At 42.4% G+C, this 22,558-nt stretch overlaps 1 protein-coding gene across 2 annotated transcripts in view; it reads left to right on the top strand.

The window, feature by feature from the left end:
• The window catches only part of LOC124721898 (G patch domain-containing protein 4), a 61,829-nt gene that overhangs the window by 13,533 nt on the left and 25,738 nt on the right, over positions 1–22,558 (top strand). For both annotated transcript variants that reach the window (XM_047247051.1, XM_047247052.1), the window contains exon 3: positions 11,408–11,515. In XM_047247051.1, the coding sequence (XP_047103007.1) occupies positions 11,408–11,515 (108 nt within the window). The remainder of the gene's footprint in view (positions 1–11,407; positions 11,516–22,558) is intronic.

The raw sequence follows: 22,558 nt of genomic DNA, 5'->3' as shown, positions 1-22,558 counted from the left end.
AATGCTGTCAGTTCATTATCTGAGTGAGATGCTAGCAACTGCTTGTCTGCCCTTTCTATCAGAAACTCTCTCCTAGCCTTCTTGACTGGTTTATGAACTGTGGTAACCATAATCACTATGATAGAAGTTACAAAAGGATCACGTAATTGAACTATTTTTCAACGTGAAATTAAAAACATAATGTAAAATGGACCAAATGGTTCTCTTAACTTATTTTGTGTGTGTGTGTGTGTGTGTGTGTGTGTGTGTGAGAGAGAGAGAGAGAGAGAGAGAGAGAGAGAGAGAGAGAGAGAGAGAGAGAGGAGGAGGAGGAGGAGGAGGAGGAGGAGCAGCATGTTAGCCTCTTTGTTTCTGTTGTTCCATTTTATTTTTATTGTTTAATAGGAACAAACCAAGTTGCTTTACACTTAACAAAAAAAATCTTTAAAATCATGATAGTCAGAAATGTAGTAACGCCTCTATGGAGACCCCCACCAGACATCTTTCTCTTTCAGTTTTTTTTATAACCTTCATTTGGCACCAACTTTGAAGAAAAGCTATATAAGGGTGGTTTGATAAATACTAGGGTTGGAACTTCTACATCTACATCTACATTGATACTCCGCAAGCCACCCAACGGTGTGTGGCGGAGGGCACTTTACGTGCCACTGTCATTACCTCCCTTTCCTGTTCCAGTCGCGTATGGTTCGCGGGAAGAACGACTGTCTGAAAGCCTCCGTGCGCGCTCTAATCTCTCTAATTTTACATTCGTGATCTCCTCGGGAAGTATAAGTAGGGGGAAGCAATATATTCGATACCTCATCCAGAAACGCACCCTCTCGAAACCTGGCGAGCAAGCTACACCGCGATGCAGAGCGCCTCTCTTGCAGACTCTGCCACTTGAGTTTATTAAACATCTCCGTAACGCTATCACGGTTACCAAATAACCCAGTGACGAAACGCGCCGCTCTTCTTTGGATCTTCTCTATCTCCTCCGTCAACCCGACCTGGTACGGATCCCACACTGATGAGCAATACTCAAGTATAGGTCGAACGAGTGTTTTGTAAGCCACCTCCTTTGTTGATGGACTACATTTCCTAAGCCCTCTCCCAATGAATCTCAACCTGGTACCCGCCTTACCAACAATTAATTTTATATGATCATTCCACTTCAAATCGTTCCGTACGCATACTCCCAGATATTTTACAGAAGTAACTGATACCAGTGTTTGTTCCGCTATCATATAATCATACAATAAAGGATCCTTCTTTCTATGTATTCGCAATACATTACATTTGTCTATGTTAAGGGTCAGTTGCCACTCCCTGCACCAAGTGCCTATCCGCTGCAGATCTTCCTGTATTTCGCTACAATTTTCTAATGCAGCAACTTCTCTGTATACTACAGCATCATCCGCGAAAAGCCGCATGGAACTTCCGACACTATCTACTAAGTCATTTATATATATTGTGAAAAGCAATGGTCCCATAACACTCCCCTGTGGCACGCCAGAGGTTACTTTAACGTCTGTAGACGTCTCTCCATTGATAACAACATGCTGTGTTCTGTTTGCTAAAAACTCTTCAATCCAGCCACACAGCTGGTCTGATATTCCGTAGGCTCTTACTTTGTTTATCAGGCGACAGTGCGGAACTGTATCGAACGTCTTCCGGAAGTCAAGAAAAATAGCATCTACCTGGGAGCCTGTATCTAATATTTTCTGGGTCTCATGAACAAATAAAGCGAGTTGGGTCTCACACGATCGCTGTTTCCGGAATCCATGTTGATTCCTACATAGTAGATTCTGGGTTTCCAGAAATGACATGATACGCGAGCAAAAAACATGTTCTAAAATTCTACAAGAGATCGACGTAAGAGATATAGGTCTATAGTTTTGCGCATCTGCTCGACGACCCTTCTTGAAGACTGGGACTATCTGTGCTCTTTTCCAATCATTTGGAACCCTCCGTTCCTCTAGAGACTTGCGGTACACGGCTGTTAGAAGGGGGGCAAGTTCTTTCGCGTACTCTGTGTAGAATCGAATTGGTATCCCGTCAGGTCCAGTGGACTTTCCTCTATTGAGTGATTCCAGTTGCTTTTCTATTCCTTGGACACTTATTTCGATGTCAGCCATTTTTTCGTTTGTGCGAGGATTTAGAGAAGGAACTGCAGTGCGGTCTTCCTCTGTGAAACAGCTTTGGAAAAAGGTGTTTAGTATTTCAGCTTTACGCGTGTCATCCTCTGTTTCAATGCCATCATCATCCCGTAGTGTCTGGATATGCTGTTTCGAGCCACTTACTGATTTAACGTAAGACCAGAACTTCCTAGGATTTTCTGTCAAGTCGGTACATAGAATTTTACTTAAATTGTGGCAACTATTTATTTACAACTGACACAAAAGAGTTACGTGTTTGCACCTGTTACTGTCCTTAAAAGTGGTCACCAGCATTGTGTAGAACCCATTGCCAGCTATGCGGAAGGCGTAGTATACCATTAGCAGAGCCTGTTCTGTTGATGGTGCGAATGGAGCGGTCTAAAGTTATGATGATTCTCGTGTACGACTGTATGATGTTATCCCAACACATTACGTTCCTCCACAGCAGACCGTCAGTGCACAATATTACTGTTCGTTTTTGGAGTATCACTTGCGACCAGCTCTGTGAAAGAAGCAGCGACACTTCCTATGCAACCCACCCATCGTTTTCCACAACATCTATGGGCGCATACAGCGCAAGCTGTGGCTGCTCTGTTCGGTCGATGGGGCTAGGAAGTACTGTACCATCCACCATACTCCCCGGACTTAAATCCTTGTGACTTTGATTTGATTCCAAAGATGAAGGAACCACTTTATGGCAGTTGCTTTGGAACTGTTTCAGAGATTCGACAGGTGGTAGACCGCTCCATTCGCATCATCAACATAACAGGCTCTGCGAACGGTGTACTCGCCTTCCACATCACTGGCAACGGATTTTACACAACACTGGTGACTACTTTGAAGGACAGTAACAGGTGCAAACTTGTAACTCTTTTGTATCGGTTGTAAATAAATAGTTGCCACAAGTTCCAACCCTCGTATGTTAGGAAAAACAAGGAAAAATGTTCGTTTTGTAAACAACTCACCTTACTTGTTGGCATAGTCCCCTTTGAGGGATATGCACTTGGTCCAATAATCCTCCAGCTTTTTAATCCCATCAGTAAAATAGGTTGTGTCAAACCCTGCAAAATACTCGTTGACTGCAACCATCACTGCCTCATTTGATGAGGCAGGCATGGTTGCAGTCTTCCGAGCAAGCCAAAGTTTCAAGTTGATGAACAGGAAGAAATCACCTGTGTCTAAGTCTAGTGAATACATTGGATGAGGAAACAATTCAAAGGCCAATTCATGCACTTTCGCCATTGTTATCGCTGATGTATGGGATGTTGCATTATCCTGGAGAAAGAGCACTTTTTGTATGTCAGCCTTGGTCGTTTTACAGCCAATTCAAGTTTCAAATGGTCTACCAGTGAAGCATAATAGGGTCCAGTTACTTCTGTCTTTTTCTAAGTAATGTCTGTGGATTATTCCTTGGGAATCCCAAAAAACCGGTGTCCATCTCCTTAGTGGCTGATAAAATGGTCTTTTCCTTCTTCGGTGCTCTTTGACCAGCCTTTGTCCATTGTTTTAATTGCCATTTTGACTTTGGTGTGTAATGATGGATCCAGGTTTCATCAACAATTACAAATCAGCCAAAAAGTCTAGCAGATTGCAAATTAAACATCGCCAGACATTGTGTTGAAACATTGTGTCGGGTGCATTTTTGGTCAACTGTCGGCAGTCGTGGCACCTACCTTACACACAGCTTCTTCATAGCCAATTCTCCATGCAGGATATTATACTCACTCAGCTGAGATGCCTACAGTCTCAGCAATCTCAGGAATTTTTATTTAGCCATCTTGCATTACTGTATCGTGAATTTTTTTTTCAATGGTTTCCTTTGCGGTGTCCTCAGTTGAATGGCCAGTGCCCGCTTTGTCTTTGGTGCTTGTCCGATCACATTTAAATTGGTTAATCCAATATTAAGTGGTTGATGATGGTGCAGAGTCCGCATGAATGTCATTAAATTCTGTTTTGATTTATGTGGCAATTGAACCCTGTAATGGATCTGGGTGATGTGTTATTTTTTTTACCGGATTTGTCGATACCAAATTGTAAATGTTTTCTTACATTTTTTGTCAGAATTTTTTATTATAATTTGCCTTATTATATGTTAATTTACTTATATTTTTTGAGAGTGAAAGCATATTGATTACTATTAGTAAATGTGTCGAAGAATAGCAAAGAGAGTGATTACAAGTGGAAGCTTGTGTGTTGTGTAAAATGTCTTTGACGCTGGAGTCGTCTTTGACTATAGTCAGTCGGCAGTTAACTCTTGGTGTGTGCTGACGGAAGAAGAATGTGCAGGTCGCCGTCATAAATAATTTTGAATTATGTTACTATTTTTTTTATATAAACTATAAGGAGAAACTACATTCGAAGAAATAGTATTTGAAGCACCAAAAATGAGCCAAACACATTGAACCAGGTCATTTCTGCAGCCGACAAAGATGCATTGTGGAATCATACTTCCATTAGACAACTGAAGCCAAGACCAATATCGCCTTGTAAACATTTAACGGAAAAGGTACTGTCACGAAATATGTCAAATTTAAGTAAATAAAAAAAGTAGTGACCATATTTCAACTTGTGTCTTAGCCAGGATACCATATTTCAACCCTTCAAATGAAAATGTTTAATAGCAACATGAAACTTGATTCTCTCCATTTTTCAATCACAGTTGACTGTGTGACCCATTCAGACGGCTGTCAACAGTGAACTGTATGCTGCACAATGTTGAAATTCTTTATAAAATTCTTGGAAAAATCAAGCTTACCAAGCATGAAGGCTCAGCAAAGATGTTCTCTGATGGAAATTGACCAGACTTAACAAATCATCTTCGTATTTTTCTTCTTCTTTTCCCTGGTCATACACTGTCTGTTCATAGGTTTAGCTTGTTATTTAGGATTTGGCAATGTTAGAAGTAGGGGGTGGTCGGGTGCTCAGGTGCTCTTCCTGTAACTACCTCTTCCCCCATGGGACAGAATTCGTGTACCCCATCTGTGTGTGATTACGTTTATCAATGTGAAAGTGTACAAACATTTTCTAAATGTTTGCAAATCATGTAACTGAGGTGGTCCATGAGTACCGACCTGGTATTCACCTAGTCAGGTGTGAAAAACTGTGTAAAAACCACATTTAGGTTAGCTAGCACACCAGCCCTCTTCGTTAATCTGATGGGCGAATTCAGTCTGTGGCTGGCACGCTCCCCTTAATCCAGAAAGCGGGGTGCTAATGTGTAGGGCTATCCTGACAGGTCAAAAACTAGATTTTTATTTTTCTGTTCCCAAGTTGGAGGTATTAGATTTCAGTTCCCAGTCTCGTATCTGATACAACTTTTTCTGTTCTCCACCCTACCCTGCCCCCCCCCCCCCCTCTCCCCCCCTTTTCCACAAGTCCTACATTTTTATTTTCCTGGAAAATGAGACTATGGCAGCTTGTTCTGGTGCCTTTTTCATACTCATTTTGAATATAATCATTTGATTTGAGGAATTACTGCTACTAATCCATATCAAATCAGCCTTAGCAAATACTGTCAGCATTTGTGCTGAATTTTTTATTTCATAAAGTGGTGGTACTATATTGTTTTCTTTGCTAACATCAATAGTTTTCCATGTATCGAACAAAGTATATCCATGTGTGCTTCTCAAAAATTTAATTTCTGCCACATCAATGCAAGTTTCATCCTGCCCCACTTTTCCTTATTTTTTAATTCACCCGCAGCTTCAGTTTTTGTGAAAAACTAGGTTCACCTGTTTTTATGCTTTTATTTTATAAGTGTCTGTGAATACTTGTAAATTAGTTTAGAATTCCATTTGTGTCTACATTTGTAACAAATGTTTTTTGTGTGTGTGTGTGTGTGTGTGTGTGTGTGTGTGTGTGTGTGTGTGTGTGTGTGTGGGGGGGGGGGGTGGAGGGGGGGGTGGTATGATAATGATCTGTGAAGTAACTATGTGCAAATTTCTGTCTGTGAGTGGATATCAGCCTTGCTTGGTTGCTGTACCACTTTGAAAGTTGTTCGTGTTGTGCACAAGCAAATAAAATGTATCACAGACATATCACTTGCATCTGTTTCACTTCCCACTTTTTGCATCCTTTTATCTGGATTATTGTCTGCATGTTGTATTGCGTGTACACTCACCATGACATGTTATACAGTGAGGTTGAGGTGGACCACCATCCATGCTTACAGGCAGATTTGAATCTGTTTGAAGTATGTGACAACACACTGCAGCCAGTATTTTGTACAATCGTTGTTGTCTGTATAGAATAGTAGCCTATTACTTCGCATGCATTATAATTTTCATGAGGAAGTGAGAACATCATTTCACCTTGTATTTAATAACAATTTACGTTTTCCTTATCAGCTTCTTCCTTATGGAAATGTGGTGTCCCTGTTGCCCATCACAGGCTCATAAAATGAGCAATCGTGAGTGAAATCTATGCATTATGTACCAAGATCCATTTCTTTTGTACTGTATGTAGTGTGGTAAAGTGCAACCACCATAAATGTACTGCCATAGTATGTTTCAGTAAGGATATGTGATACTACATTATGTGCAATGCTTGCAGTTAACTATCGAGACATTCTAGAACATACACTGCACGACAAATAAAATTTAAGCACTTGGAAGGGAAGGAGGAAACTAAATGAAACTTCACAGGTTGAAAGTGCATGTTGTTATTTCAGTGATTGCAGTATTGAGTCAAATGAACAAAGAACTTGTCAGTATGAGCCCACATCTCACCCCTTCTGGCCTAGACGCATGCAGTGATTCTGTGGGAAAGTGTGTCATAAAGCTGTTGTATCCTCTCCTAAGTCAGCCCACAACTGTTGTAACTGGTGCTTGATGTTGTGCTTAGTGGCACTAGTATGGAGTTAACATCTGAGCTGGTCCCACATGTGCTATGAACGACAGATCTAGGTATCTTGCTAGCCACAAGAGTACCTCAGTATTATGCCGTCAGTTCATAAACACACTTGCCATATGTAGATAAGCTTTATCCTGTTGAAAAATGGAACCACGATGTTGTCGCATGAGAGGCACCACAATTAATACAACTAAATACCTGGTAATTACAATTATGAACAACTTAAATTGGAAAGAACACACAGAAAATGTTGTGGGGAAGGCAAACCAAAGACTGCGTTTTATTGAACGAACACTTAGAAAATGTAACAAATCTACTAAAGAGACTGCCTACATTATGCTTGTCCTTCCTCTTTTGGAGTACTGCTGCACGGTCTGGGATCCTTACCAGATAGGATTAATGGAGTACATTGAGAAAATTCGAAGAAGAGCAGCACATTTTGTATTATCCCAAAATATGGGAGAGAGTGTCACGGACATGGTACCAGATTTGGGGTGGACATAATTAAAACAAAAGTGTTTTTCGTTGCCCCAGAATCTTCTTAAGAAATTTCAATCACCAACTTCCTCCTCCGAATGTGAAAATACTTTGTTGGCATCGACCTACATATGGAGAAGTGATCATCATAATAAAATAAGGGAAATCACAGCTCGCAGGGAAAGATATTGGTGTTTTGTTTTTTCCATGCGCTGTTAGAGATTGGAATAATAGAGAATTATTAATGTGGTTGGATGAACCCTTTGCCAGGCACTTAAGTGTGGTTTGCAGAGTATCCATGTAGATTTAGATGAGTACACAGAATGTCTGTGACATACTGTTGTGCCATCAGGATTCCCTCAATCAATGCTATCTGTACGTTGAAGCCATATGTAATTGCTCTCTGCACCTTAATGCTAAATAACACCAAAACATTGAAAAAATGAGACCTCTCTCCAGGTTGCCACCATACTTGCCAACAATGCTCATCTGGGGTAGCGCAGAAATGCAATTCTTCACTGAACTCAATGTGATGCCATTCATCAGCAATACATGTTCTCCAGTCACAGCGTTACTCCAAATTTGGCAATTTGTGTTCTTGTCTTAACAGCAGCACACACACAGGGCACTAATTCCCTAGCCTGGTTGCCACTAATCTCTGTCCAGTGATGTGCGATGACACAGAATGTTGTAGGGAATCCATTATTTCTTCTTGGACGGCAAGTGCAGCTGTGATGGGGTTATGGTGTGCTTCTCGCACAGTACATGATCCTCCTTTGATGCGAAGTATGCCTGCCCTCATGTTCCCGTACAGTCCTACCTTGAGCTATGGTCACAACTGAATCCCTGATGAATATAGATATTGCATGATTCAACCAGCTGGCCAAATGAAGACCTTCATTGAAGCCTGTTTCAAACTGCCAGGTGCTGATAACACTGTTTGATCTGAATACATGGCATCTCCTTGTCCTTTGCAGTGATCACTCATCATTTGACACAGTTCTTGCCCCCTTATGTTTATTACTAGGACAAGTAACAACACTAAACATGAACAACATTGATGCATCTGGTGATCATTATACCTGTGACAGAATTGCAACTCAAATCATATACATACCTGTCAATGATCCATACATATACCAAGTCAAATAGGCATTTGACCATGTCTTCTGTGTGCTTCACTACTTATGTCAGACAGTGTTTGTTCAGATGTTAGTTATAAATATTTCTGAAGTCCTATATATCATATGATACTGGCGTTTTAAATAATAAAAAAATTACTTACTTTATAATTTTCTCATGACTAACCATTTTTGTTCTTATGGGTCATTTTCCTTTCAGTGCCACTATACACCACTCTGCAAAACCTAAATACAAGCTGGAGCAATGTGTGCTCACATAAGCAACCAAATTACCAGTTGCTGCATAGCTATGGCACCACCTCTGCACCTGTGTTACCTGTGGCTGTGCTAGTGTGAATGTAAGAAAGTTTTAATTTCTTCCCCTTTTCTGCCCTAGGGTGTGATAGTAACGTATCATATTACCTATTTGGTGGAAATGAATGAACTTGTGGAGCATGTTGCCAAAGGTCTTCCAGTCATGCACAAAAAGCTGGACATTACATGGTCTGTGGTCATCATGACTATAGCGCACCGAGCAAGGTGGCGCAGTGGTTAGCACACTGGACTCGCATTCGGGAGGACGACGGTTCAATCCCGTCTCCGGCCATCCTGATTTAGGTTTTCCTTGATTTCCCTAAATCGCTTCAGGCAAATGCCGGGATGGTTGCTTTGAAATGGCACGGCCGATTTCCTTCCCCATCCTTCCCTCACCCGAGCTTGCACTCCGTCTCTAATGACCTTGTTGTCGATGGGACGTTAAACACTAATCTCCTCATCATGACTATAGAGCCAGATGGGACTGGCCACTCAGCATAAGGTAGTTTAAAGACTGGGAAAAGACAGGGTGTAGCTATCAGTGAGCTTTACCAGTTTCAATGAACTACATCGTCATTTTCAAATGTAAAACATCAGTTGGAGAATATATAATGGGAATTGTGACCATACATCTGACAGCTATTATGTAAAATAATGAGACCAGGCAACTGCAGCAACGGTGGCACAATCAAGTAACTAAGAGCTATGCCTATGCTTGTCCAGCAGTTGGATGGGCATAACTTGTGGTGACTTGATTGTGCCACCATTGCCTCGGTTGCCTGGTCTCATTATTTTTCGTAACTGTTGTTGTAATTGTGTTCACAGTTCCATTATATATTCTCCAACTGATGTTTTACATTTGAAAATAACAATTTAGTTCGTTGAAACCGGTAATTTAACCTCTTTTTTAAAAGAAAAATTTTATGGTCTGTGGCTATGGCTTCACTATGGTAGTGTCAAATAAATATTTAACTTATATTGTAGTCACACTCCTTTATGACACTGATGCTGGAATATAGACTCAGTGAGCAGTTACGGCACACTGTAGTGGTCTTCTTCATTACAATGTGTCCAGGAGACAGTGCTGTAAAGCATATGACGCCGTACCACACTGCAGTCTGTCAATGAAGGTACAAGTATATTGAACAGGTTCTCAGGTATGTGAGTGGCTTGAAGACTTCTCAAGTAACAGAACCCAGTATGTTGTTCTTGACAGCAAGTGTTTATCGCAGACAATGGTATCATCAGGAGTGCCCCAGGGAAGTGTGATAGAATTGTTGTTATTTTGTATATGCATGAATGATATTGTAGACAGGGTAAGCAGCAGTCAGATCTGTGTGCTGATAATGCTGTTGTGTGTAGGATGTTGCCATCATTGAGTTACTGTAGGAGGATACAAGATGACTTGGACAAAATTTCTAGTTTGTGTGATTAATGGAAGGTAACTTTAAACATATAAAATGTAAGTTAATAGCAAATGGGTGGGAAAAATGAACTCGTAATGTTGGAGTACAGCATTAGTAGTGTGCTGCTCGATACAGTCACATCGATTAAATATTTATGCATGACATTTCAAAGTGATGTGAAATGGAGTGAGCATAGGAGGATTTGAGTAGGGAAGGTGAATGGTCAATTTCGGTTTATTGGTAGAATTTTAGGAAAGTGTGATTCATCTGTAAAGGAGACCGCATATAGGACACTTGTGTGTCCCCTTGTTGAGTGCTCTACTCATAATTCTCCACACTAAATTGATTATTTGTTTCCTTTTCTTCCAGTTCTTCTAGTCTCACTTGTGATACCATCTCTAGTATTGTCAACGGAATGCAGGTCTTAGAAGATTTACAAATGCTGTGATGGATTATCTAGTTTTCAGATTTTCAGTATTCATATAGTTAGTTGATACAATACATATTCGTGGTTCCAAAGTCCATTTTCATGAATGATCCCCATACTTTCTTGCTTTCAAAGAAAATTAGTAACATTTAGAGGCAAAGACACAGTAAATTCATTCATTTGAGGTATAAATAGATTTGTAATTGAAAATCCAAGAGCTAGGAAATATTATCTTTAATCAGACCAGAAATTTTATACATGAGAACAGCACTGGCATTTTCCTGAATAGCACTGTGATGTGTTTTCTAAAGTATGGGAATGAAAGCATGTGGATCCAGTAGTATTCATGCTGTGGAGGTAAAAATAAAAAAAAAAATACTTTCACTCCTGTAAAAAGGATAAGTGTGTGTATCATGTTTTGTTTCTGCGTGTTCCACGTGTGAAAGAAATGTGGATGTTGTCTCTTACAATGTGTAAATTGTTTGACATCAAATCTATTGTTTTTCCAATTACTGTGGTGGTGTGTGTGTGTGTGTGTGTGTGTGTGTGTGTGTGTGTGTGTGTGTGTGTGTGTGTGTGTGTGCGCGCGCGCGCGCGCGCATGTGCTTGTATTAATATTCACAATTTACAAAATACATATTCTGTTATAATTGGATATAACATTTCTCCTTTCAGAGTGGAGTTTCTGTAAAAGTTTGTGATGAGGACCTTGAACTCTCAAACAAGAAAATTACTAACAGGAAGAAAAAGAAGTCAGAACTTGTACATGGAAGATTTTATAAGGTTTGTTGCAGATGCCACCTCTTACAGTTACTGATATGGATGTGTTTATTGTCACAGTCTTCAATTGTACTTTGGAAGATTAGGTGTTATTCACTATTGTTGTGTGTGCTGTTTAGTAACCTTAATTGCCAAAAGATGTCATCTTCATATGCTGAATATTATCATGACCACAATCAGAAAAAAGTTTATTAATATGCTTACATTTTGTACTGCATTCATGTGTTATAGGACAACCATTTTCACAGTTGTTTTTTTAAGTATGGGACTCCCAGTATGGTAGCCTCCAGGAAAGAGAATTAAGGAAAGATACAATAATATTTGTAGAAAAAAGTCTGTAGCAAAAGGCCCACAATTGCTTTATTTTATTTTCTGTATGCCAGCTGACAAATTTATGAAAGGCTTTGATACTCTCCAACAGAATTTGGACAAAGAGCATCAGCTGAAGCTTTGAAAGACCAATAAATAGTAATTTTTCAGGATGTGAAAGCAGTGTAGAGTTTAATTACACTTCTTGAAGCATGGTCATATATAGTGAGAATGATGCGAATCTCATATTTACAATAAGTACCAGAAAAGCGTGTTGTGCATAAAAAACAATGAAAGTATTATTTTGAGATAAGGAGAGCTCAAAAACTTTGGAAAGAGAGGTTCCTACAACATGAAATGTTTATGATCTCCACAATGTTTCTGCTTGATGTACTAAATGTAAAAATTATTATGCCATGTAATCTTCCTCACTGTGGTAGGTGCCGTGGAAAAATTCAGGTACCTTTAACTTGTCACATGATGCTATTTATATCACATCTTATGTGTGGAATGCTTTTCTGCATAGAGTTCTTGTGACACTAATAATCTTCCTCACATTCTCTCTGTGTGTCAGAGGGGTTAATTAAGTGCAGGAACAATTTCTACCAAGTGAGATGGCACAGTGGTTAGCACACTGGATTTGCATTCAGGAGTAAATCTCTTCAGGCAAATGCCAGGGTGGTTCCTTTGGAAGGGCACGGCCAACTTCCTTCCCCATCCTTCCCTAACTTGATTGGACCAATGACCTCACTGTTTGGCCCCCTCCCCCCCAAATCAACCAACCAACTTAATTTGTACAGAACATTTCGTGATATACCGTACTAGAAGCCATCAGCTTTCAAATTTTTCACTTGTTTGATGGTGGAGGTCACTCGAATAATATTCTTATTGAGTGTACATGCAGTAGGGATGGGCTCCTGTACGACAACAGCTGGTAGTTGTGTTGGCAGTGGTATAGAACAGTGATCATCAAACGTTTTTGCTCAAGAGTCAATATTTACATTGTGGGGAAGCACCTTGGCCCACACAATATGTACCGATCCTAATATAGATTGCTAACATACATAAATAAGTACATAATGATCCCCCCACAGACTAACAGTAGTAAGCCTGCAATAGCCGCTGGCCCTGATGTATTGATTTTTAAGCCAACACCAGTTGGAACATTTCATGTTGACTGTTCTCATTCCAGATTGCTGTCAGCCTCAGTGACCCCAAAGTTGTGACAGTGTAATTAACTGAGAAAGTGCTATTCTGTCACCTGTATGATCAGATGATTAATTGATTAATAACAGTAACTGTATTTTTATTTAAATGTGTTGTGCAATATACTACAGGATCACAAAAGCTTACTAAATGTTTTGAATGTCATTTTTATTCTATGCACTTCATTGTATTATGACAGCCTGAATTAATTTAATGTTCCTTTCTACAAATAAGTGCTGCATTTGACGAGTGTCTCTGTAATGCTCATTCTTCCCAACTCCATGGTACATCCATATTAGCTGATCAATATGAATTGCGCAGGCCACTGTGTTGTCAGCACTGGAAGACAAACAATAAAACACTCCCCTCACATCCTTCATCCTTCAACACTGCAGTAACCGTGCTACTTAGGCCGTGTCCTATGTGAGCGACAGAAGCGAGCGACAGCGAGTGACTTCTGGACACGCGACACTCCAGCCAGCAACAAGCAGCAGCATCGGGCGAAAAGCGTGGGTGTCCTGCGTGGGAGCGACCATGTCGTGCTACAAGATGGCTGCTTAGAGCCAACCAACTGTTTCTGTAAAACGGTGTCACTAACCTGTAGAATACTGTAGCTGGAGAGCAGGTTACAGCATTAGGTTTATTCTAGAAAATAAAGCAAAAAGGAATGCTGTGCATGAAATTTACAAAAGGAGGAATCTCCATGGAGAATTTCATAAATATCATCAACTACGAAGATCACCAGACAAATTCTTCGAATACACGTGAATGAGCAGAGGAGCATTCAACTGTCTCATCAATAAATTAAATACGAATGTTATTTTGCATGATCAAGAACTTTTAACAACCAATAAATGCAGAGGAATGACTACTACATGACTAACTACGCTAAATACAAACATAGGTACACAGATTGATACCACTGAACAAAAGCTAGCTGTGGTTTAGAGGTAGCGTATACAGTTCATGATTACGTGTTTGTTAAAGGTTCTGGGTTCGATAACGAGCAGTTCTTATATTTTTACTGACTCGGTTACAATTCTGTATACTAAGTTTTATGTATACTGTTTACACTACATCGCTAAGTATATTTTTAAGGTCTTGCCAAAGAACTTGATCGTCACACCTATCCCAGTATATCACACACATTTACTTCCTAATAAATTACTATGAACCATGAAATTTTACGATATTCGATGTTCTGAACGTAATTCATCAGCATTCAGTGTTAAGGCCAAGCGTTTCAATTACTCTAAATTTTCTGTAAAAGTAAAGCTTACAAAATTTTTTAAAAGAAAGTGAAATGTTTTGTGTAATGATTTGTCTAAAAGTATGAAACAAAAAATATTAGGGTAAAATTTGGTGCACCTCATTTTCTGTCCATGATTTCGAGCATCATTAAAAGGCATGTAGAATGTTTCTCTGATCTGCTTATTTCTTTTACACAAATCATTTCATAAAATATGTGACTAACTTCTTTCATTTTTTTAATTTCAAGTTTTATTCAGAAAGCACGATCATACTGACTCCAGGTTTGCCTTCCTAACGTACTTGATTCGAAGGAAGCCTTTTTGACATTTAAATACTGCACGAATGTATCTTTTTATGTGCAAAATAGCTAGGTCTTGAAGCAATGAAATTTTTGACACTTTACTTACAGCAGCTTTTTGTTAAATATTTCAAATTTTCCCCAGCTTATTAATTAAGTTTTCGTTAATTACCCTGATTACTTTCAAACAGTTAAATATTTTCATGCCAAACTAGAAGTCATGGTGTAAGTTATAGGGAGTCTTGTTTTTGCTCTGCTCATGCGTTTACAAAAACGTATCAAGTGTTAATCATATGATAAAATAGTCCTTTCTGCGTACTGTCATGTCCAGAATTCGTTGTTTCGATATCTTGAGTCTTTTATGAGGTACGGCGATTTTTACGACCACTTGATTCTCGAAGCGTAGGAAAGGTTCGGACAGGCCACGAATGACCCGTCCGTGGATATAACAACCAATACCTCAAGAATGAAAAGAGATGAACTATACGGAAAGTCTACACAATGTGATTTTACCTCTGCAAATTCTTAAAAATTTCGGGCAGCCATGTACTCAATTTCATGCAGCACAGTAGCTATGATGAATAACGAAAATAAATTCACACCTGTATCGTTTAAAGATATCAAGCTATATGTTGCGCTAGAATCAAATGTTTTCACCGAATAGTTTTCTTAAAATCAGATGTTAAGTAATTCATAGCTGCCGTCACATCCATTCCACTGCTTTGCCGAGAAAACACATGGCTGTCACGCGTGCTGCAGCGACAAGATTCAAACATGTTTGAATTCAAACATCGCCAGTTGCAGCGAGAGACAGGCAGCGACACAGATGTCGCTCACATAGGACACTTCTGTAACTACACCTGCTGTTGTGTTTTGTCGCCTGAAGCTGTCAGGCGCTGCCGCTCGCTCCTGTCGCACACGTTGTACACGGCCTTACCCGTCTGCCCCTGAGGTTAGTGGCCATCCTTACTTAGCTCACGGCTGAGTTCACCAACGTCTATAAAATTAAGTGTGTCTTGAAACATTATTCTATCTTTGAGTATTTTTTACTGTTACTGAGCAAGAAAACTACATTCTTAAGAATGTGTTGACATTAGCAGACATTTTTTAGATTCAGCTTTTAGGTGCTAGATGCATATTATTATAAAATAAGAATCAGAAAAGCTTGGAAACTACGTAGTTGAAATGATTTATTGTCTATCCCACAGAGATCCAAATTTAGTAGAAAGCTGTTCCATGAATTGTCTCCATCAGAGTGTGAAAGAGACTTTCATTTATTTATTTTATTTATGTATTCCATTCCATTGTAGCCTGTTACCTGTAATTTAAACACAGGCTGTATTATTTCTTATACAAATTGTGCAATATACATGATTCCACGATACACTCCATTGTTCAAAATTCAATGGGTGTGCCCTACTGGGTTCCTGTACTTTTGGAGGGTGTTGTGGTTGTATCTGAGACAAACATTCTGTTTGAGTTAGATCACATGACATCGCATCTTGACCTTAAATGATGCAGTAATATGCATACCACTTGTTTTTATGCAATTTCCAGAATAAATCTTACGCAAAAATCAGCCTCTTCCATTGTTTGCTGGCTCCCTTGTCGCAGGGAGTGATTGCCCAGTTCCAAGAGAGCATCGTTGTTGCCTGTAACAAGTGTAGCCATGCACTAGCCCATGTCACCCAGGTTCTGGTTGCTTGGGTGGTGAGGCACGAGGATTCCCCTCTACCAAGAAAGCATTGTTGTTGCCTGTAACAGGCATAGCCACACACTAGCCTGTAACCCGGATTCTGATTTCATGGGTTGTGAGACACAGCTCACAGCTGCATTTCTCTCTTATGTTGTTACGATGTCTGTGCATATCGTGTTCCCAGTTCTTTTGCCACCGCTGTTGACCTCAGCTGTCTTGGCTGCATTGTTTCTCGATCTCCTGTCACAACCTCTCGTAGTGTAGTAGACGGTGGTTGATTGATGTGCTAATGTGCTACCCAGGCATTTCCTGAAGTAATGTCAGCAGTGGTGTACAAGATCTGCTATTCTCTTTCGCTACACGATATCTCCTTGACATTGAGTCTTTGGTTCCAATTCAGTTGCTGCCGATCAGTATCAGCGTACAGTAGATATCTCCAGATAGTATGTTCTGGCATACCTTCATCACCATAGGCACACTCAGAGACCTGTCTTCTACCAGTTCAGTGCCAGTAAGCAGCTTAGGGGCTGTGGCCAGTCAAGAAGTGTGTCAGGCCTCTTTGGGGATTGAGATGCTTCAGTCCCAGTCTCAGTTTTTTATTTGGCTGAGAACAATAGATGCACCTCACTATTTGGGCATCTTTCTATCATTTCTGCCGTAGATGGAAAACCTGATTTTGAATTTGCTGCTTGTTTGTGGCGTGTATTCCTATTAAATTCAGCGCTTCTTCCTTCAGCCAATAGGTTGCTGCTTTTTCCATAACTGGAAATTGAGTGGACACATTCCAAGTATTACTTGCGGTATCTCAACTGACACAGTGCCATAGCTCCCGCCAACCAAAGAAGTATTCCACATTGTACTCTGTTAATTATTTGTGCTGGTGTCATGAGCAAAAGCATTTGGGCCGAAGCACTGAAACAGTATCCAATGATCCCAGTTGAGGTAGCATGATGATACATTCTTATGGTTTGCATTGCAGCTTTCAATTGTAACTGGCGAGACTAATAATTTTGTTCATCATGTTCTTTGCTCTCTCTCTCTCTCTCTCTCTCTCTCTCTCTCTCTCTCTCTCTCTCTCTCTCTCTCGTTTTTTCAATATGTGCACCATAATTTTGTTGTTTGTCCAAAAGGATACCTAAGTATCTAGTGACAAATTTCTTTTCATGGACCTTTTGCTTAATTTCATGATCAGGTCTCCTAAAATATTCCCATTTAACAGCATGTACGTGGTCTTCTCAGGCGTGACATACAATTTGACTCTTTGGCACCAAAAGGACTGTGTTACCTCCATCTTCCAGGCTGTTCCTGGAGCTTCCATTCACAAGGGTTATATGTCGTTGACATGTGCCACTACTCCTACAACCTCTTCATTGTCTTGTAGCCTTCCTAATACGGGTCGAGCACTAGATTCCAGAAAACAGGGCTACTTATGGATCCTTGTGGGTAGCCTTGTGAAATTTCTTTTATTAGGGTCTCTCCTGGGTGCAACAGTGTTGCTTCTCTGTTTTCACTATAGTTCGTAAAGCAGTTGTATAACGCTTGTGGGCAGTCCAAGTTTATCAGGTGCTCAAAAATTTCTGGCGTCTATAAATGATCGAATGCCATAGCTATTTCCATCATTATGGCTACAACATATTTATGTGGATCGTTTCTCACAAGTCATATCACATCATTTACAGCATCTTCTGCTGACTTTCCATTTCTGAAACCATTCTGTTTCGAATTCATTCCATGAAGAAATCTTTTTTCCTGTGGTCTACCACATAGCACGTTATCCAGGACCTTCCCTAAGGTACTGAGATGGCAAATTGGTCTGTAGTACTTTGGAGCTAGGGGATCCTTGTCCTCACCCTTTTTCAAGATTATGACATTTGCTTTCTTGCAATAAGCAGTAAACAATACATTGTAGAGTTGGCATAAATATTAAGTTATTTTCAAATGAAGGGCTTGTAGAACTTCAGTGGGGATGCCATCAGAGCCAGGTCATTGATTCCTTTTCAGTTTGTTTTTTTTGTTGCCGCCTCTTCCAAAAATGTGAAAGAGGAAACAGTCATTGCACATTGCCAGTTCTAGTGTGGTGATACATACTCAACATTAATGATAACTATAATAAAATGTTTTAAATGTTATGCTAGAAATATTTTGCCTGAATATAATTTGTCAAATAATTAAAAAATTACAGATAACATCAGTGCTGATGTGAGACGTAACCTGCAGCCATCTACCCTGTTTATTTGATAGCTGCTTCTAGTCTCTAATCACTGTCTTAACTGTGAACCACCTATCCTTCCCATCAATACCCATAAAGAATATGCACTTGATTTTCTGCCTAAACAGACTGCCATCTACATATGGACTCTGCAAGCAACCTTATGGTGCATGGCAGAAGGCACCCTGTACCATACCATTTCCTTTCCTGCTCCACTTGCAAATAAAGAGAGGAAAAACAGCTGTCTTTTTTCCCTCTGTATGAGCTGTAATTTCTCTTATTTTTGTGGCCCTTACGGAGAATGTATGACGACGGTGGTACAATCATTCTGCAGTCAACTTAAAATGCCAGTTCTCTAAATTTTCTCAATAGTGTCCTGTGAAAAGAAAACCATCTTCCCTCCAGAGATTCCCATTTGAGTTTACGAAGCATCTGTATAACATTCGCTCAGTAATTGTATCAACTAGTAACAAATCTACAAGCATGCTTGTGAATTACTTCAAAGACGTCCTTCAATCCCCCCCTGCGGGTTCGGTGGTTAGAATAGGCCCGCGGTATTCCTGCCTGTCGTAAGGGGTGACTAAAAGGAGTCTCAAATGTTTCGGCCTTATGTGATGGTCCCCTCTCGGGTTTGACCTCCATCTTTCTAAATTATTCCGAAGAGCGAGCCAATTGGGGAAGGGCGCCTTACATGGTGCACTGTCTCCATCGTGCATTGAGACCTTTAGCTGGCTTTTTCGTCATTGCAATGGTGTCCCACTCGTTTTCCATCTCTTGGGTACGATTACCACGCTGCACTTTGCAGTGTTGCTTTTAACTGCGACGACGACCTTGGACTTTATTGCACCTAAGATCCAGCACAGTAGCCAGTCCGTTGTGGTGGGGCCGCCATGTGCCCTGTTGGTTGTAGCCCCCTGACAACACAGGGATCGCTCTACTGATGCCTGCGCCGTTAACTCCCCACGTATGCCAAGGAGTAGATGCCCATCTCTCTGGGGCATCAAGACTCCCGGCAATGGCCATCCTGCCAGGTGGCTATTGCTGCGGCTGGGTGGCGCCCGTGGGGAGGTCCCTTGGTCGGAGTAGGTGGCATCAGGGCAGATGACCTGCAATGAAGCGTGGTCCATCATCTCTCGCTGGTGGGGCTCCACCAGCAGTCTCTAAGCGATCGAGGTCTAACCTCAACGGCAGGAAATACGAACCACGATCATTTCCCCCCCTGGCCACTCCATGGGACGAACGTATGGCAAAAGAAGGCAGTGGAGAATATTCACCCCGGTTCCTTGTGTGTACGCGAGTTGATGGAGAATCGTTTATGTCAACCAAGCCCCGGTTTTTTGTGGAGCATTTAGAGGACAAGTTCGGGGAGGTGGAGGGCTTGTCCAAGATGCGCTCTGGTTCTGTGCTCATCAAAACGGCATCCTCTGCCCAGTCCCGGATGTTACTCAATTGTGACAAGCTGGGGGATGTTTCAGTTAGCATCACGCCCCATAAGAGTCTCAACATGGTCCAGGGTATTATATTCCACAGGGATGTTCTTCTGCAGTCCGACGATGAATTACGCGCCAACCTCGAACGACGAGGTGTTCACTTCGTCCGGCGCGTCCATCGGGGTCCGAGGGATAATCAAGTAGCCACCGGTGCCTTCATCTTGGCCTTTGAGGGTGATGTCTTACCCGACAAGGTTAAGGTGATGGTTTACCGTTGTGATGTGAAGCCCTATATCCCTCCTCCGATGCGGTGTTTTAAATGCTGGAAGTTCGGGCACATGTCATCTCGCTGTACTTCCAGCATCACGTGTCGGGATTGTGGACGTCCTTCGCATCCTGATACTCTATGTGCCCCGCCTCCTATCTGTGTTAACTGCGGAGAACACCATTCCCGCTGCTCGCCAGACTATAGGATATTCCAGAAAGAAAGGAAGATAATGGAATATAAGACCCTGGACCGCCTGACCTACCCCGAGGCTAGACAGAAATACGAGCGGCTCCATCCTGTGGCAATGACGTCAACCTACGCCGCTGCTGCAACGACAGTTCTTCCATCGTCACGACTCGGCTCTAAGATCGGTCAGCATCCACCAGCCCCCTTGCTTGTGGGGGGCACTTCACAACCTGTTGCTCCTGCTCCATCTACTTCAGGAGCAACACCCCCCCAACAATCGGGGACATCAGTTCCCCCTTCCCAGCCGGAGAAGCGTAAGACTTCTTCGGCTACTCTCGCAAGGAAGGGGTCCCTTGGGGACCTCCCTTCACAAGTTCCGACCAGCGGCACAGCAGACACCCGCAAGTATCTGAAACAACCACCGGTCGCTGGTCGTAAGGCGTCACGGTCGTCTTCAGTCCCTGAGACTGACCCGGTGCAGCCCTCCCAGCCAGAACCACCTCAGGCACAGCGCGCAAAGCAGACCAAGAAAAAGGCTCCCAAGCATACTGACATTGCGGTGGCACCTGTCCCATCGCAACCTTCTCACTCTGCATCCGAAGATGAGGTGGAGATTCTGGCGTCTGCTGAGGACCTGGATCTCGCCAGTCCCTCGGACCACCTCCAGTGGAACTGCAGCGGTTTCTTCCACCATCTAGCTGAGCTCTGACAACTTATCAGCCTTCACCCTTTCTTCTGCATTGCCCTTCAGGAAACTTGGTTTCCCGCAATGCGAACCCCCGCCCTCCGTGGCTATTGGGGTTATTATAAGAACCGGGCAGCTTATGAAAGGGTGTCTGGTGGCGTCTGCATATATGTCCTTAACTCTCTTCACAGCGAGTTTGTACCTCTCCACACACCTTTAGAGGCTGTCGCTGTTCGGGTGTGGACGCCACAGGCTGTTACCGTCTGCAGTCTTTACCTTCCACCGGATGGTGCCGTCGCGCAGCATGTCCTGGCTGCTCTGATAGCCCAATTGCCGCCACCTTTCTTGTTGCTGGGCGATTTCAATGCCCACAACCCTCTATGGCGTGGGACTGTCTCCAATGACCGCGGTCGTGCCGTGGAGCATTTGTTGGCTCAGCTCGACCTTAGCCTTTTGAACACTGGTGCTCCCACGCATTTCAGTGTGGCCCATGGCTCGTTCTCGGCCATCGATCTCTCTCTTTGCAGCCCCGGCCTTGTCCCATCCCTCCACTGGAGAGTGCATCCTGACCTGTGTGGTAGTGACCACTTTCCCATCTATTTGTCACTGCCCCAGTGTCATTCTTCTGGGCGCCTGCCCTGCTGGGCTCTCCACAGGGCTGACTGGCCGGCTTTTACTTCCGCTGCAACCATCGAGTCTCCCCCACAGGGTGACATTGACGAGGTGGTCCGTGTCTTAACCACGTCAATCATTTCGGCGGCAGAGGCTGCCATCCCCCGCTCTTCTGGACTCCCTCGGAGGAAGGCTGTACCCTGGTGGTCGCCGGAGATTGCTGAGGCTATTCGCGACCATAGGCGGGCCCTCCAGCGTCATAGGCGGCACCCGTCTCTAGAGACCCTCATTGCCTTTAAGAGGCTCCGTGCCTTGGCTCGTCGTCTTATTACACAACGTAAGCAGGAGTGCTGGGAGAGGTATGTCTCATCCTTGGGCTCCCATGTCTCCCCCTCGCTCGTGTGGTCCCGGATCCGGCGGATTTATGGATACCAGACCCCTATGGGTGTCCCTGGGATCTCCTTGGACGGCGCTGTCTGCACGGACGCTGCCACCATTGCTGAACACCTTGCTGCGCACTTTGCTCAGAGCTCTGCGACTGCAACTTATCCCCCCGCCTTTCGCTCTCTAAAGGAGCGAGCCGAGCAGACGTCGTTATCATTCCACACGCGTCGTTCTGAAAAATACAATGCTCCTTTCAGCGAGAGGGAATTCCTCGCTGCCCTCGCCGATTGCCCTGATACCGCACCAGGACCAGACTGCATCCACGCGCAGATGCTGAAGCATCTCTCCAGGGACTGCCAGAGACACATCCTCACCATCTTTAACCGCATTTGGAGCGAGGGCGTGTTCCCGTCGCAATGGCGAGAGGGTCTTATTGTCCCCATCTTGAACCCCGGTGCGGACCCACTGGCGGTGGACAGCTATCGTCCCATTACCCTCACCAATGTTTTGTG

Source organism: Schistocerca piceifrons, chromosome X (assembly GCF_021461385.2).
Source record: "Schistocerca piceifrons isolate TAMUIC-IGC-003096 chromosome X, iqSchPice1.1, whole genome shotgun sequence".
NCBI lineage: Eukaryota > Metazoa > Arthropoda > Insecta > Orthoptera > Acrididae > Schistocerca > Schistocerca piceifrons.
Note: the sequence above shows the minus strand (reverse complement) of the source record. Positions and strands in the feature narration are given on the sequence as shown.